Source organism: Oncorhynchus tshawytscha, linkage group LG04, assembly GCF_018296145.1.
Source record: "Oncorhynchus tshawytscha isolate Ot180627B linkage group LG04, Otsh_v2.0, whole genome shotgun sequence".
NCBI lineage: Eukaryota > Metazoa > Chordata > Actinopteri > Salmoniformes > Salmonidae > Oncorhynchus > Oncorhynchus tshawytscha.
In genome coordinates this window covers 62,555,273-62,573,405 of record NC_056432.1, presented here as the reverse complement: position 1 = coordinate 62,573,405, position 18,133 = coordinate 62,555,273, and the positions used below count along the sequence as shown (strand labels likewise).

Genomic DNA, 18,133 nt, shown 5'->3' with positions numbered 1-18,133 from the left:
GCAAAATGGCTTAAGGACAACAAAGTCAAGGTATTGGAGTGGCCATCACAAAGCCCTGACCTCAATCCTATAGAAAATGTGTGGGCAGAACTGAAAAAGCATGTGAGAGCAAGGAGGCCTACAAACCTGACTCAGTTACACCAGCTCTGTCAGCAGGAATGGATCAAAATTCAACTTATTGTGGGAAGCTTGTGGATGGCTACACAAAATGTTTGACCCAAGTTAAACAATTTAAAGGCCATGCTACTAATTGAGTGTATGTAATCTTCTGACCCACTGGGAATGTGATGAAAGAAATAAAAGGTTAAATAAATAACTCTACTATTATTCCGACATTTCATTCTCAAAATAAAGTGGTGATCCTAACTGACCTAAAACAGGGAATTTTTACTAGGATTAAATGTCAGGAATTGTGAAACTGAGTTTAAATGTATTTGGCTAAGGTGTATGTTAACCTCAACTGTATATATATACACACACAATGCCATATACAAGTGGGATCTACAAAAATAACTTTAGTAACAGTTATTTTCACAATACAGGTGTAGGATCTTAATTTGAGCCAGTTTGCTACAGCAGAAAAATGATCCTGCTGCAACAGAAAATTTTAATTATGTAGATTATAATTAATGCACATTTCTTTTAGGGGCTGACACATTTTTCATAAGGGAAAATTAAGTCTGACATTTCAAAGTGGAATTTACAAACGTCAGAAGCCTTTAACCTCAAATACTCTACAAGTTTCAAATGTCCTGCATTGTAGGAACGTTCTCCTGCAACAGGGTGATCAAATGAAGATCCTAAACCTGTACACTAACATATTACACTATACACTCTTTATTTACAAATCCCCACTAGCGAGACAATATTCCCACCCTGACCTCTTGCCCACCCTCCATTAGACATGGTTCAGTAGCCCTGGTTCAGTTAGCAGCTGACAAACTCTCACCTCCTGAGGGATGTTCCAGGCCATATACACATGGCTCTTAAACTCGTCCATCCAGACCTCCGCAACCCTCAGGGCGTTCCGTCTCACGTGAGACGTCAGGTCCTCAGTGTAGGGCTTGTGGGCACGCTCTATATGGGCGATGCGGGCACAGGGCAGGACTTCCACACTGCCCCCACACTGCCACACCTGGTATTACACATAAAAAGACAGAGCAAAGCTTGGTTAATTATGTTGCCGGGCAGGAAAAGACCCAGAGCAGACCTAGAGCTCCAGAGGGTGCTCCAGTAGAAAGACAGATCAGAAGCCTCTTACTCTGAGGCTGACAGGGCTACATGAGCTCCACCTCTCCACCTGATCCAAAAAGCCTGTCAAATGCATCCAGGAAGAGGAGAACCTGGAGACTCCTTCATCCAGATAGTACTGTGAGGTGTTGAGGGTGCCAGAAGCCTCATCAAAAAGGAGCACCATGTCTTCACTGACATCTGACATGCTGTGTCTGACTTAGTGGTCTAACAGTTTTAATTGCTGATATGTGATGACATTTGGAGTCCCAGTGCCTTATGCTTAACGTCATTAATGGCTGCTAGGAGTGAGAGAGAGGGGAAGAGGAAGCGAGAGAGAGAGAGAGTTTGCGAATGAGAAAAAGGGAGAGGGAGAATTCAGTATGTCAGTAACAACATTCCTATATCTCCTGTTCTTTCTTAGACGTAATGCTGTGATTCAATGTGTTGTGATAAAACGTTCTGCTCTTTGTCCCCTGTGGCTCTGTGCTTTGCCTGTTTTTATCTCTGGCCCTGAAGAGCTCATAGCCTCTCGTCTCCATCCACAGCACAGCACTAACTGACATCTAACCGGGCTAACATTCCATCCTGAGAATTCCTGAACACCGACATTCATTCCACATCTCCTCTTATCAGGTCCTATGTGCAAACATGTACTTCAAAGCTCAGATGTTGTTCCAGAGTTCTGATAGATTTTCTGGAAAGGTAATGCTCATTCCATAATGTTATCATTTCCTACATTGCTGCCCACAGCACTGCATGAACTGGCATGGAGAGCAGATCGGCTCCCGCTGTCTGCAAGGAGTTTACCTTCCTATGTCTACTTATAGCACTCAGGGACAGCCACAGAAATCTCTAAGTCGTCTATCAGGGGATACGAAACAGGACACACACACACAGAGAGAGAAACAAGTGCACACAGAACACACAGTTACAGACCACAACAGTCAGACTACAGTGTTATAGGAGTGATACAGCTCAATGACGCAAGTCATGTAATTGATGTCTGTGACTGCTGTGCTGTGATCTATTTCCAAGGACGAGGCACTGTGTCACTTTCTCTCACAGAGGCGTTCAGTCTTGCTTTCCAGAGTCACCTCCTCGCCTCTGTTTGCTGTGCTCATTTCTCCATGGCAAACTAACCAACTGGCAATGTCAACACCCAGAGTCCCATTGCCCCATCTGGAGATTATACTAAACAAAGTGAAGGTGCAAAACAGGCATCTGTGAAAAAGTCACGTACATGTATGTCGATCTTTTCCCCTGACCTGAGTGAACTGGTGTTAATACACTACAGACAGAACTCTTCATCACTCTTTGATTGGAGAGGTGAAGTAAAGGTCCTCAAAAACTGCTCTCATCATCATTATCATCCTCTGATCCCTCAGCCCTTACGGCATTGTGCTGAGTATGGACACGCCAGATACAGAGAGATGACCTCAGACAGACAGATTACAGACACATGACCTCAGGTGAACCTTCAGGAAAACCATTTCACAACACACTCATTCTCTCTCCTACATGTCAAGATTGCATTTCATGATACAGGAGCTGTGTATACACAGAGGGTGTGTTATGACAGTTTTCCAGCCATTGGCTTATTGCGTCAACATTGTGAATAGGATGTTGAACGGAGCAGTTCACAACATACAGCGTGTAAGTGCCTTTGGAATCTATGGAATATTTCCTGCCTACAATAACTAATATAGCAAAACAGTCTTTTACCTGATGTTCAGTAAATTACCTCTGTGTGACACATAGGCTACATTAATATTCATTCTGTGCAGCATGTGTTGATTTTCCTAAATGTGCAGGTGTTAAAGAATATGTATGCAAAGCCATACATTCTCAATGGGGTTGAATGGGGGGGAACCCGGTTACCAGTGAATTATAATAAATAATTCATGTGAACAGCATGAAAAATGGAACTGTTAAATTATATGCAATGTCTAAACCTGGTTTCTCTACGGCCTCTGCATGGTAAATCAACACTCAAGGTGTGGACAGACAGCGCATCTCACAATGTGTGTAGACCTATCATTTCATCATAACTTTTTTTCTTATGACAGGAAGGCCTACAGTTGCTGCTGCATAGTCTATGCTACAGCAATATAGAGAGTGAATGCGTGTCTAATTTACACATCTACACCAGGCTTCAAATCACATCCAAAATATAGTAGCTAATTCTGTTAGATAGATATATGTATATATACTATATCTACAGTGCATCAGGAAAGTATTCAGACCCTTTGACTATTTACACATTTTGTTTAAGACAACCTTATTCTAAAATGGATAAATACAGGTTTCTCATTAATCTACACACAATACCCCATAACGACAAAGTGAAAACAGGTTTTTAGATTTGTTTTGCAAAGTAATAATAAAACAAATACCTAATTTACACAAGTATTCAGACCCTTTTCTATGAGACTTGAAATTGACCTCACGTGCAGCAATGCTGTTTCCATTGATCATCCTTGAGATGTTTCTACAACTTGATTGGAGTCCACTGTAGCAAATTAAATTGATTGGACATGATTTGGAAAGGCACACACCTGTCTGTATAAGGTCCCCCAGTTGAAAAGCCAAGGCATGCGGTCGAAGGAATTGTCCGTAAAGCTCCGAGACAGGATTGTGTCGAGGCACAGATCTGGAAAGGGCACCAAAAAAAATGTCTGCAGCATTGAAGGTCCCCAAGAACACAGTGGCATCCATCCTTTTTAAATGGAAGAAGTTTGGAACCCCTAAGAGTCTTTCTAGAGCTGGCCACATGGCCAAACTGAGCAATTGGGGGACAAGGGCCTTGGTCAGGGAGGGGACCAAGAACCCGATGGTCACGCTGACAGAGCTCCAGAATATCTCTGTGGAGTTGGGAGAACCTTCAAGAAGGACAACCATCGCCACAGCACTCCACCAATCAGGTCTTTATGGAAGAATGGCCAGGCGGAAGCCACATGACAGCCCGCTTAGAGTTTGCCAAAAGGGACCTAAAGAATCTCAGACCATGAGAAACAAGATTACCTGGTCTGATGAAACCAAGATTGAACTCTTTGGCCTGAATACCAAGTGTCACATCTGGAGGAAACTTGGCACCATCCCTACGGTGAAGCATGGTGGTGGTAGCATTATGCTGTGGGGATGTTTTTCAGTGGCAGGGACTGGGAGACTAGTCAGGATCAAGGGAAAGATGAATGGAGTCCAAGTACAGAGAGATCCTTGATGAAAACCTGTTCCAGAGCAAAGGTTCAGCTTCCAACAGGACAACGACCCTAAGCACACAGCCAAAGCAACACAGGAGTGGCTTCAGGACAAGTCTCTGAATGTCCTTGAGTGGCCCAGCCAGAGCCCGGACTTGAACATCTCTGAAGAGACCTGAAAATAGCTGTGCAGTGACGCTCCCCATCCAACCTGACAGAGCTTGAAAGGATCTGCAGAGAATAATAGGAGAAACTCCCCAAATACAGGTGTGCCAAGCTTGAAGAGTCATACCCAAGAAGACTCTAGGCTGTAATCCCTGCCTAGGTGCTTCAACAAAGTACTGCGTAAAGGGTCTGAATACTTACGGAAATGTGATATTTCATTTATATATTTTTTAAATTAGCAAACATTTCTAAAAATCTATTTTTGCTTTGTCATTATGGAGTACTGTGTGTAGATTGATGAGGATAAAAAAAAAAATCAATTTTAGAATAAAGCTGTAACCTAACAAAACGTGGAAAAAAAATCATGGGGTCTGAATACTTTCTGAAGATGTCATAGCCTACATCTTCGGGTAATACATTCAATGTAGTATTAGCCTTATATTTAGCTAATTAATGATGGGTTATGCATAATAAGCTTCTAACTTATAGCGTCAGTCTCTTGCACGATACACACGTACCTGTGCTCGCTGGTCTCTCCTTAAAAAATGCTCCTTAGCTCTTGGAGTTCCATACAGGAAAATCTAGATTAGAATAGTTTGCTGGATTAGCTTTTCTTATACCAATAGACTATTCAAAGAGGGACAGAAGCTCGTTTGCTGAATGTTAAATATAGCAGCCAGAAGAGTGAACACAATATGGCGGTAGGTTATAGGAGTTATTTATTCAGACTCATAATCATTCAATCTTTGTGAAGAGAAGTGAAAGCCTTCTGCATCTAATTCTGTCAATAGAATGATGAAGAACAACGAAACTTATTTCATGTAACTGTTAGAAGTGAGGAAGGAATGAAGCAAAAATAGAGAGAAAGAGGAGGTAGACTAATAACATTAAGGGGAAATATTATGCAAGGTATATACAGTGGGGCAAAAAAGTATTTAGTCAGCCACCAAATTGTGCAAGTTCTCCCGCTTAAAAAGATGAGGCCTGTAATTTTCATCATAGGTACACTTCAACTATGACAGACAAAACGAGAAAAAAAATCCAGAAAATCACATTGCAGGATTATTAATGAATTCATTTGCAAATTATGGTGGAAAATAAGTATTTGGTCACCTACAAACAAGCAAGAATTCTGGCTCTCACAGACCTGTAACTTCTTCTTTAAGAGGCTCCTCTGCCCTCCACTCATTACCAGTATTAATGGCACCTGTTTGAACTTGTTATCAGTATAAAAGACACCTGTCCACAACCTCAAACAGTCACACTCCAAACTCCACTATGGCCAAGACCAAAGAGCTATCAAAGGATACCAGAAACAAAATTGGAGACCTGCACCAGGCTGGGAAGACTGAATCTGCAACAGGTAAGCAGCTTGGTTCGAAGAAATCAACTGTGGGAGCAATTATTAGGAAATGGAAGACATACAAGACCACTGATAATCTCCCTCGATCTGGGGCTCCACGCAAGATCTTACCCCGTGGGGTCAAAATGATCACAAGAACAGTGAGCAAAAATCCCAGAACCACACGGGGGGACCTAGTGAATGACCTGCAGAGAGCTGGGACCAAAGTAACAAAGCCTACCATCAGTAACACACTACGCCGCCAGGGACTCAAATCCTGCAGTGCCAGACGTGTCCCACTGCTTAAGCCAGTACATGTCCAGGCCCATCTGAAGTTTGCTAGAGTGCATTTGGATGATCCAGAAGAAGATTGGGAGAATGTCATATGGTCAGATGAAACAAAAATATAACTTTTTGGTAAAACTCAACTTGTCGTGTTTGGAGGACAAAGAATGCCGAGTTGCATCCAAAGAACACCATACCTACTGTGAAGCATGGGGGTGGAAACATCATGCTTTGGGGCTGTTTTTCTGCAAAGGGACCAGGACCACTGATCCGTGTAAAGGAAAGAATGAATGGGGCCATGTATCGTGAGATTTTGAGTGAAAACCTCCTTCCATCAGCAAGGGCAATGAAGATGAAACGTGGCTGGGTCTTTCAGCATGACAATGATCCCAAACACACTGCCCAGGCAACGAAGGAGTGGCTTCGTAAGAAGCATTTCAAGGTCCTGGAGTGGCCTAGCCAGTCTCCAGATCTCAAACCCATAGAACATCTTTGGAGGGAGTTGAAAGTCTGTGTTGCCCAGCAACAGCCCCAAAACATCACTGCTCTAGAGGAGATCTGCATGGAGGAATGGGGCCAAAATACCAGCAACAGTGTGTGAAAACCTTGTGAAGACTTAGAGAAAACATTTGACCTCTGTTATATACCCTTTGTTGGCAATGACAAAGTATTGAGATAAACCTTTGTTATTGACCAAATACTTATTGTCCACCATAATTTGCAAATAAATTCATAAAAAAATCCTACAATGTGATTTTCTGGATTTTTTTTCTCCATTTTGTCTGTCATAGTTGAAGTGTACCTGATGAAAATTACAGGCCTCTCATCTTTTTAAGTGGGAGAACTTGCACAATTGGTGGCTGTCTAAATACTTTTTTGCCCCACTGTACAATTGATCAGAAATACAGTGTAGATATTGTTAATGTTGTAAGTGACTATTGTAGCTGGAAACAGCAGATAATTTATGGAATATCTACATAGACATACATAGGACCATTATCAGCAACCATCACTCCCGTGTTCCAATGGCACGTTGTGTTAGCTTATCAGAGTTTATCATTTTAAAAGGCTAATTGTGAATTGTTAGCACAGCTGAAAACTGTTCTAATTAAAGAAGCAATAAAATTGCCCTTCTTTAGAAGAGTGGAGCATCAGCATTTGTGCAGTGACAAAGAACTTTCTTCTGAAACTTGTCAGTCTATTCTTGTTCTGAGAAATGATGGCTATTCCATGCGAGAAATTGCCAAGAAACTGAACGGCACACTCATTTGGGCTTATTAAATGTCTTTAATGTAGGGCTCATAAAATTGATTTAATGGCTCAGGCTTGAATTCTTCGATCAAAGCTCTAATCAAATCCAGACATAGGCCAATTTATATACTTTATAATGCTTTTGAATGACACTCCCGGTTTTGGCGGGAAAATCCAGGTTACCCTGGTGAAAAGTGATTTATGCTCAGGATGGAACATTTGTAAAATATTGGGAAAATATTAAACCCTAATTCTCACCATCTAGCACAACAATGTACATTTCTACTTTGTGTTTAATTACCAAATTAAATTTGAGGGATTATCTTTCAGAAAAATAATCTAGATTTGGCCGCCGTCTACAGCTGGGTTTTTCATCAGAAAGGACAGAAACATGTCGTGCCCTCTAGCTCCTCCATTTCCATTCAACACATTCTGCAAGCTAAAGCAGCACACAGGGGACGATTACATTAAGACTGACACATACAATAAATAAATGAACACCATTCATTGTAAATGCCATTCATATGACATTTCATGATCCTTGTATATTTTCTTCCAGTGACAGAATGTGAACATGGTGCAGCTGTCATCCTGATACACTCAGGACATCCCCCTACAGATTAAGTCCAAGCCTAGACCAGAGAGGTCACCTGCACTGTGCAGCAGTGTTGGCCTTGTGTGTGAGTATCTCTGTGAATGTCCCTTAGCGCTGTTCTGCTGTCAGCCCGAGTGTGTGCAGGCAGGTGGTCTGCAGGCAGGACCAATATGCTGCATGAGGCCGGCCCTGATGTAGCTCAGTGCGCTTGCTGATCTGGGATCAGTTCCAGGGAATCTATGGGCTCCAGTCCTGCAGCTCTCAATTCACTGCATCTCCTTCTGTCAGACCAATGCCTCCCATCAGTCCACACATCCAGGACACAGACAAGGGCTGCAAGCTACACCACATTAACCCTCCATCCAAGGACCAGGGGTCACTTCCTATAGGACTCAGTCCAGATACAGACCCCAGCCATTAAAACAGCACGGGGTTCAAGCAGCACATCTGGAGGCACAGATTTCCTTTGTCTCTATTTTTAGAGGTAGTTACCTGAAATTATTCATCAACTGTTTGTACATAGCAGTATGCAGGACACTGATGTATTATGTAGGTGATAAAAATCACCAACATTTTCAGCAGAAAGCAATCAGCGGGGCCATTATCAAGCCCCAAATCTTAAAAGCATGTAATTTTTTGGAGGAAAATGACTTATGGGACTAATCTCCCTCTTTCCTAAAAAGTGACTGATGATTACATCTGTCATTACAGAGGATGGATATTTCCCCACTTTGGCATCAACTCTCTCTCGCTCTCTCTACTGTCATCTAAAAGGTACAGCTGGAGGAAGACTGTTTGTCCCGTCTCTGGGTGTTATTGTTGGAGTTGATTGCGGTTTTAGTGGCGGTATGTGTACAGTGAGTATAGCAGGGTTATTATTAGACCTCCCTGGGGAAGTCGTGCCTCCTCTTCCCCATCTGCTCATTGTACTGCTGAGATCACACTGAGTCTGCCTCGGAGACAGAGCTGAGCAGGGGAATGGACAATCACTCACACATACAGGGAATATACTTGACTGGAGGTATGCTCGACAGTCTGGAAATATGACGTAAGATTAAACACGAAGAAATATAACTGGCACAACCCAAAGCAGTCTTTGAAGTGTATAAAAGGTGTTGATTTAAATCTGACATTTTTCTTTGCTAGGAAATAAGGGGGCCTTTAAAGACTGAAATAGGAAAAATGTAAATGAGATTGGGGTGGTATAACTCCTCCTTGTCCTCTTACTATACATTGTTAATGTGTTCTAATTACAGACCGCACAACGCTTTGAGCCAGAGGACACTTTACATAAAAAGGTAGGGCTGCCAAAAACAGTGTGGATTATTATCGTTGTTAATTCTCCAGGATCAGAGCCATTACCTAAATGAACAATGCCCTGTGCCTGCAGCGTTATTACTCACCCTGACACCCAGCTCCACGTTCTCGCCCCCATACACCTCCATCCCCTCGTCAAGCAGGCCAATCTCCTCAAAGTACAGCCTGTCCACCACGAAGCAGCCAATCAGAGAAGGGCTCCTACAACATCACACATGCAATAGATACATGTATTTACATGTGTTAGTCGACCTACTGGATACTTTGCTGAACTAAAAAAATAATAACTTGGAGGCATGAACAAATTAAATCAATCAATGTATATTTCAATGTGTTATATCCTGTTTTTGTCCTACAAGAGGAAATGTGTTTTTACGCTTTCATGTGTCATCCTCTCGGTATCTTGTACTTAAATACTGTATTTTTTCATTTGTACAAACTGTTACCCCAAATAAAATGTATATATCAAAATAATATTGTGTTCCCATTACTTATAGTATATTCTAATATACCTGGATACTTAATTGGCATGTATACTGTATGTATGCATTTGCCTTGTAAATCAGAAAACACACTGCATGTTTTAACAGGTGTTATGAAACAACACAACCATCACATTCTGCCTGCATACAAAAGAGCTGAAAGAATATATATTCATAAGTCCCCATATTTCTACCCACCTAATTGGAGCACTGTTGTTGGCCTGGTGCCACCAGGACTTGGGTGGGTTGAGGTAGCGGCACCACAGCTCCCAGTCGAAGCCCTGAGCAGACAGTGGGTACTCTTCAATCTCAAACGTGTCGTATTTGATGTTATCAAACGACGGAGAGATTATGCGTGTTCTGTCCTCCTGAATTCTCATGAGAACAGGCTCAGCCCTTCAAACACATAGTAGAATGCAATTAAGTTTGAGTACATGAGAAGCTCAATTACCTACCCTACACATGTAAATGAGGACCATGTGCAATATATAAAAACTCTGCAATTAACTTTCTGTAACAACCCCTAAAAAAGATCCAGGGTCCATTGTAACTAAGGGTCCAAAAATGTAAAATATAAACATGTGTATTATCTTACTATCACTGACTTTGCTGATAACTACTTTAGAGGAAAAATGTATTTGCGATGACTGTAATATGTGGTTGTCTCACCCAGCTAGTTTAAGATGAATGCACTAATTATAAGTCGCTCTGGATAGGAGTGTCTGCTAAATTACTAAAATGTATATATGTAAAGTTTAAGCCACTGGGAAAAACAGAAATGTGAGAATAGAGCATAGATGTGTTAATGATTCACTTCTCCAAATGAGCACAAAAAACAATGCAAACAGTATACAATAGTTGTGCAATCATGCTCAGTAAAGGCTTGGATTAGCTACATACCAATAGTTACAAGTAGAGACAGGGTGGCAGGTAGCCTAGCGGTTAGAGCATTGGGCCAGTAAACCAAAGGTTGCTGGTTCCAATACTTGAGCCAAGAAAGTGAACAATCTGTTGATGTGCCCTTGAGCAAGGCATTTAACCCTAGTTTGCTCCAGGGATGCTGTACTACTGTGGCTGGCCCTGTAAAACAACACATTTCACTGCACCGCAGTGTATGACACTAAAAACAGATTAGTTTGTAGAAGCTGATTTGGAAAATGAATCTATTGTATTCTGAACAAACCGTGTGCGTAGGCACACCTGCCAAGTATTCAGACAGAAACAATGAATCGGCCTGTAGCAAGTGCACATCTAGGTAAAAGCATTCCTGAGGGATGCCATTTGTGCTATGTAGGTCTAATACCGAATCAGCACAGATTAAAAACAGAAATATTTTGGATGCTGTTCAAACGGCCCTGACAGATTTGGGTCAGGCTGTTGAGACCACAATTCGACGGTATGAGAACTCTGTCAGAGCAATGATCGTTGTACCCCAGGGAAGTATGTGTAGGGCCTACAGTAAGCCTCACACACTGTCATCATAGACATTGGCTCCAGGTCATCTACAAGTCCATGCTAGATAAAGCTCTGCCTTATCTCAGTTCACTGGTCACGATGGCAACACCCATCCGTAGCACGAGCTCCAGCAGGTGTATCTCACTGATCATCCCTAAAGCCAACACCTCATTTGGCCGCCTTTCGTTCCAGTTCTCTGCTGCCTGTGACTGGAACGAATTGCAAAAATCGCTGAAGTTGGAGACTTATCTCCCTCACCAACTTCAAACATCTGCTATCTGAGCAGCTAACCGATCGCTGCAGCTGTACATAGTCTATCGGTAAATAGCCCACCCATTTTTATCTACCTCATCCCCATACTGTTTTTATTTATTTACTTTTCTGCTCTTTTGCACACCAATATCTCTACCTGTACATGACCATCTGATCATTTATCACTCCAGTGTTAATCTGCAAAATTGTAATTATTCGCCTACCTCCTCATGCCTTTTGCACACAATGTGTATAGACTCTTTTTTTCCTACTGTGTTATTGACTTGTTAATTGTTTACTCCATGTGTAACCCTGTGTTGTCTGTTCACACTGCTATGCTTTATCTTGGCCAGGTCGCAGTTGCAAATGAGAACTTGTTCTCAACTAGCCTACCTGGTTAAATAACATTTAAAAAAAAAAGACATGTCATGCCACCACACTGGCAACTCTTAGCTATACCTCAGGAGGCAAAAGTAAAATGAAATGCATGCTCTTCAACCGATCGCTGCCTGCACCCGCCTGCCCGACTAGCATCACTACTCTGGACTGTTCCAACTTAGAATATGTGGACAACTATAAATACCTAGGTGTCTGGCTAGACTGTAAACTCTCCTTCGACTCACATTAAGCATCTCCAATCCAAAATTAAATCTAGAATCAGCTTCCTATTTCGCAACAACGCCTCCTCCACACACGCTGCCAAACATACCCTCATAAAACTGACCATCCTACCGATCCTTGACTTCAGCGATGTCATTTACAAAATAGCCCCACTCTCCGTTTTGTCACCAAAGCCCCATATATTACCCACCACTGCGACCTGTATGCTCTCGTTGGCTGGTCCTCGTTACATATTCGTCGCCAAACCCACTGGCTTCAGGTCATCTATAAGTCTTTGCTAGGTAAAGCTCTGCCTTATCTCAGCTCACTGGTCACCATAGCAACACCCACCCGTAGCACACGCTCCAGCAGGTATATTTCACTGGTCATCCCCAAAGCCAACAACTGCTTTGGCCGCCTTTCCTTACAGTTTTCTGCTGCAAATGACTGGAACGAATTGCAAAAATAAAATAAAAATAATAATAAAAAATAAATCACTGAAGTTGGAGACATATCTCCCCAACTAACTTCACGCGTCAGATGTCAGAGCAGCTCACCGATCGCTGCAGCTGTACTCAGACCATCTGTAAATAGCCCAACCAACCACCTACCTAACTCATCCCCATATTTGTTTTTCTGCTCTTTTGCCCACCAGTATTTCTACTTGCACATCCTCATCTGCACATACATCACTCCAGTGTAAATTGCTAAATTGTAATTATTTCAGCACTATTGGCCTATTTATTGCCTTACTTCATTTCCACACACTGTATACAGATTTTTCTATTTTGTTATTGACTGTACGACTGTTTATCCCATGTGTAACTCTGTTGTTTTTGTCGCACTGGTTTGCTTCGTCTTGGCCTGGTCGCAGTTGTAAATGAGAACTTTTTCTCAACTGGCCTACCTGGTTAAATAAAGGTGAACATTCTTTATATATATCTTTTTAAAGAGTCTTCGATCAAATGTGGCTTTGAGCATGGCCATAGAGTGCTGTAGCTGAGAACCCATATGCTTCACAAATCAGTGTAAGGAAGTGTGTTAATGTACTGTGTGTGTCTCATGTGACTCACCAGCCTATGTTGAACTCCACGTGGGCGTCGAACAGGGCCACAACCGGAGCGGTGGCCGCCCTCCACCCACTCACCCTGGAGCGGATCAGACCCTCCTGTTTATCATGACGCACCACCTTGATGAAGCCGGGACGTTGGCTGTTGGTCTCAGACACAAAGTCCTGTAGCTTCTCCTTCAGCTCATCTGAAAAGGACACACACAGACACAAGGCATGAATGCACGCAAACACACATGATTAGGCACACACACACGCAAACACACATATGCACACAATAATGTGTTAAACCTTGAGTTTCCTCAATCTCTGCTGAGGTAAGAAAGAAAGGCTACTGATGATACATAGCCTACACCACACCCAATAGACTCCATCTTATCCACCTTGGGGTATTTAAGGGTAGGGGGAGGCAGCCAAAAGCACTCATGCTCCACTGCTTTGATCACTAGACCAAAGAACTTGCCTCCAGTTGTAGGGCTCCATAGGGCTCGCTGTGCATGAGGGGATATTGCAATCCTGAAGAATCAAACCGCAATTCTAGCAAAAGAGTGAAAGTAAAAGCAGGAATTGGGCACAGTTGGTGCTTTTGGCCTCAGTAGAGTATTTAACTTTTTGACAAACCAACAAGTCACTACATCATCAGTTCAACATTAGGCTTGAGTCACAAACTGTAGGTTTATGGAAACTAATAGGCCTAAAGAAAGATGGTGGCATAGTGCCACGGCTTGTGAAGTGTTGCCATAGAGGTCAACCAAAGACTGTAAGGGGTTAGAGGAAAACACTCATGGGTATTGGCCTATAGGGCTAAATTAAAATGTTTCTTACAGAAGAAACATGGAAAGCATACTGTATGCATAACCATGGTAGCAATTAAAAGTGAACAATTTGGAGATTATGGGGAAATTAGTGTTAGTCACTAAAGGTGAGGACACAACAGTTCACCTGACACAAGACTCAATCCAAACACTACACTGTTGATTTTATTTACTGGATTTTTTGCCGCATTTATCAATAACAAAATCTGTAAATACTCTGGATACATTCAGTAATATGATAAGAATATTCATAGGAAATTTGGGGTAGATGCAACATAATTACAAGGGTTTGAGTAAGAGGTCTATCTGGTGTCTCAAAATGGCCACACACCTCTCCAAAGTCTGCACAGTTCCTAAGTTATTTCAATGCACTTTTATGCCTCAAAGAAGAGTCTTCAACTACAAGGTGCTTTTTATTGCTCTCCTAGATGTGCCGTTGAGGAACTAGAGCAAGCACACTTGTAGTTGTTTTGTTTGGAACACAGACCTGCATCCCCGCCATCACACAAATACTGCTGTTTACTCAATTCAAAAACGATCCATTACAAATCAGAAGCTGAGTTAGGGTGGGCATAATTTGAAAGCTTGTTCTATTGCCAGCATGACTAGCTAAATTATAAAATATGATCTTAGTGTTCACAAGGCAATTCAGAGAAGCAGATTGGTCATTTGTGTGCACATAGAATGGAGTCATAAGTGCATGACTCCATTCTGTGTGTGGTCTGTGGAAAAAAATGTATTCACAATACAACATACATAGGCTCATTCTGTTTAGGACAGCCCAGTGTATAATGCCATGGCATCTTGCAACTGATCATAAACCCCTGTATATTACATGAGTTTTATGATATGGAAATGTGAAGTGCACATTTGGCTTGCTTGTATGACATCAAAGCAGTATTTATTGTAATCCTCAATCTCATCTTTCAAAATACATTGAGTCCTCATATGCACACACCATTTCCATCACTCAAACAACAAAAAAGTTACAAAAAAAGTTGCCCTATTAGCAGGAGTGGTGGGGGCAACTTTGACCCTTTTCACACCTCGACAGATTCTCTAGAGGTTGAGAGAATACCCTTGGTTATACTGTTTTTAATCATGTGAACTTGCAAATATTCTACATCTACCTTCAGAGGGAACGCACAACACTCACCTGACAGTTGCCCCCCTTGAAGCAAGGCAGTGTTTCTTTGTTCAGAATTTCTTTGTTCAGCCCAACACTCCTAGAGCAATACTTTTGAAACCGCTAAAATGTAGACATTTTCCTAATATTTGAGACTGATAGAGTTTTTACCTGCACTGAGCCACGTAAAACTACCAACTACCCACCACCAAAATAAATGTATACTGTCAATAGTAGATCATACAAAAAGGATATATACATTTTTAACATTGTGTGGTGATTTCAGAGGTGGCATCACAGGTCCCGGAGTAAAGTAATTAAGTAGCCTTGGCTTGTGCAAGCTGGAACAGGCTCCTATGTGCCATCTCCTGTTTCTGTAGCATGAGGCAGCTTGATGTACAAGTAAACCCCTTGGACAGCACACTAGTCTATAGCAGGGCCTTACCCCCAATCTCCTTAATGGTGAGTGTCAAGCAGAGACATTTTTTATTCAATTTTTTTTAAATTTAAGCTTTATTTAACTAGGCAAGTCAGTTAAGAACATATACTTATTTACAAAGACAGCCTACCCCGGCCAAACCCGAACGACAGTGGGCCAATCATGCGCCGCACTATGGGACTCCCAATCAGGGCCAGATGTGATACAGCCTTGATTCGAACCCGGGACTTTAGTGACGATACATACATACATACATACATACATACATACATACATACATACATACAAATAAATAAAAGCAAATTATGACTGTAAACGTGAGTAAACTATATAAGCAAATTCACTGGGGAGTTGCGATGAGCTGTTTTATATGGACCCCATACCCACCACCCCAAAAAAGAAATGCATTGATATGCCTCATGATTTTCCAACTCATGCTTATCAACTACAGCCTAGAACACCACCAGCTGCAGATAGCCTAAATCTGGGCTGGTCAGGGAAAACGAAGCGGTAACGTCATATATACACTGCTCAAAAAAATAAAGGGAACATTAAAATAACACATCCTAGATCTGAATGAATGAGATATTCTTATTAAATACTTTTTTCTTTACAGAGTTGAATGTGATGACAACAAACTCACAGAAAAATGATCAATGGAAATCAAATTGATCAACCCATGGAGGTCTGGATTTGGAGTCACACTCAAAATTAAAGTGGAAAACCACACTACGGGCTGATCCAACTTTGATGTAATGTCCTTAAAACAAGTCAAAATGAGGCTCAGTAGTGTGTGTGGCCTCCTCGTGCCTGTATGACCTCCCTACAACGCCTGGGCATGCTCCTGATGAGGTGGCGGATGGTCTCCAGAGGGATCTCCTCCCAGACATGGACTAAAGCATTCGCCAACTCCTGGACAGTCTGTGGTGAAACATGGCGTTGGTGGATGGAGCGAGACATGATGTCCCAGATGTGCTCAATTGGATTCAGGTCTGGGGAACAGGAGCGGGCCAGTCCATAGCATCAATGCCTTCCTCTTGCAGGAACTGCTGACACGCTCCAGTCACATGAGGTCTAGCATTGTCTTGCATTAGGAGGAACCCAGGGCCAACCGCACCAGCATATGGTCTCACAAGGGGTCTGAGGATCTCATCTCGGTACCTAATGGCAGTCAGGCTACCTCTGGCGAGCACATGGAGGGCTGTGCAGCCCCCCAAAGAAATGCCACCCCACACCATGACTGACCCACTGCCAAACCGGTCATGCTGGAGGATGTTGCATGCAGCAGAACGTTCTCCACGACATCTCCAGACTCGGTCACGTGCTCAGTGTGAACCGGCTTTCATCTGTGAAGAGTTGCCTTAACCAACGTCCACATCATCGGTGCCCGGGGGAGCTGTTTTTGCTGGGGGTTAACTGCCTTGCATTTTCCACCTTACCGGCTCGAGGAGTTGAACCAGCAGCCTTTCGGTTACTGGCCCAACTTATTGTCTGCACATGCTTGTTGCCTTATTCAAGAGTATAATGTGGTTTGGTTCCAGTTTTCAAACGTGTAATCTGGTTAAGATGAAACTTGCTTGCATAGTTGAAGCATACTGGTTGTGGCTATAGTCTACTGGGATAGTTCAGAGGAATATTTACGGTAAAAAAACACTCTTGCGGCACATGACATTCCGTTGCTGATGTGAATTGAAAAGTGAATATAAATAATATGTCAACTGAAATGTTGTCACGCTGCCTCTCCTTCAACTTTTGTTAATGAGAAGAAAAACATTTGTCGTCCGCGGAGCTCAAATTCAGAACGGTAGTCATTCAAAACCCATAATGAGTTGTAAAGACCCTGAGCTCTGACGTCATGTATAGCATGTAACTGTGCAGCCACACAACTTTGAGGTACCACTGACTTAACCTGAAACATTACAATTCACTCTACAGGACAGGAAATCTTTACATTCAGAGTAATCACACATTGGGGAATAGCAGCAGATGAAATGCCAGCAGCAGATTAATTTCAGTCAATTACAAAGAATATTAAATACACTTTAATGAGCTGTGTTGTGTAAACTTCCAGAGAAATGCCTACAGTATGAAGATACTCTTCCAACGTGCCCTTGTTCAAGTCTCAGCATTCTGCTGCATCATTATAAAGTCGAAATATGTGGTAAATGACTCTGCACACCACCACCAGGCACCTGCTTGGTTGCATCTGACGTGCTATCAGTCATCTCTCACAATGTTCACCAGATGGTATGACTACAGGCCAGGAACAGAGGGACCCCTAAGCACTACAACTACTGTGCTGTGTATGGCTGGCAGCCATAATCCAATAATCACACATTTCACCATACTAAACAGTCCACCTGGGAGTAATGACTTACTGTAAACACTAATGGATCCACAGAGAAAGGGACAGAAGGCCTCCCTGCCTACAATTTCTGGGTGGTTCCCTTTTCAGTCAGTACACACATTACAACACAACGCTATGGGGATTGCGCTCCACCGACAGAAGA

The 18,133-nt window shown here is 42.3% G+C and overlaps 1 protein-coding gene across 1 annotated transcript in view; it reads right to left on the bottom strand.

The window, feature by feature from the left end:
- LOC112249148 (polypeptide N-acetylgalactosaminyltransferase 18) overlaps nt 1–18,133 on the bottom strand; it is an 82,979-nt gene that overhangs the window by 18,930 nt on the left and 45,916 nt on the right. Inside the window, exons 4-7 of the mRNA XM_024418825.1 lie at nt 13,248–13,431; nt 10,066–10,263; nt 9,472–9,586; nt 950–1,135 (exon numbers count right to left, since the gene is read on the bottom strand). Coding sequence (XP_024274593.1) covers nt 950–1,135; nt 9,472–9,586; nt 10,066–10,263; nt 13,248–13,431 — 683 coding nt within the window. The remainder of the gene's footprint in view (nt 1–949; nt 1,136–9,471; nt 9,587–10,065; nt 10,264–13,247; nt 13,432–18,133) is intronic.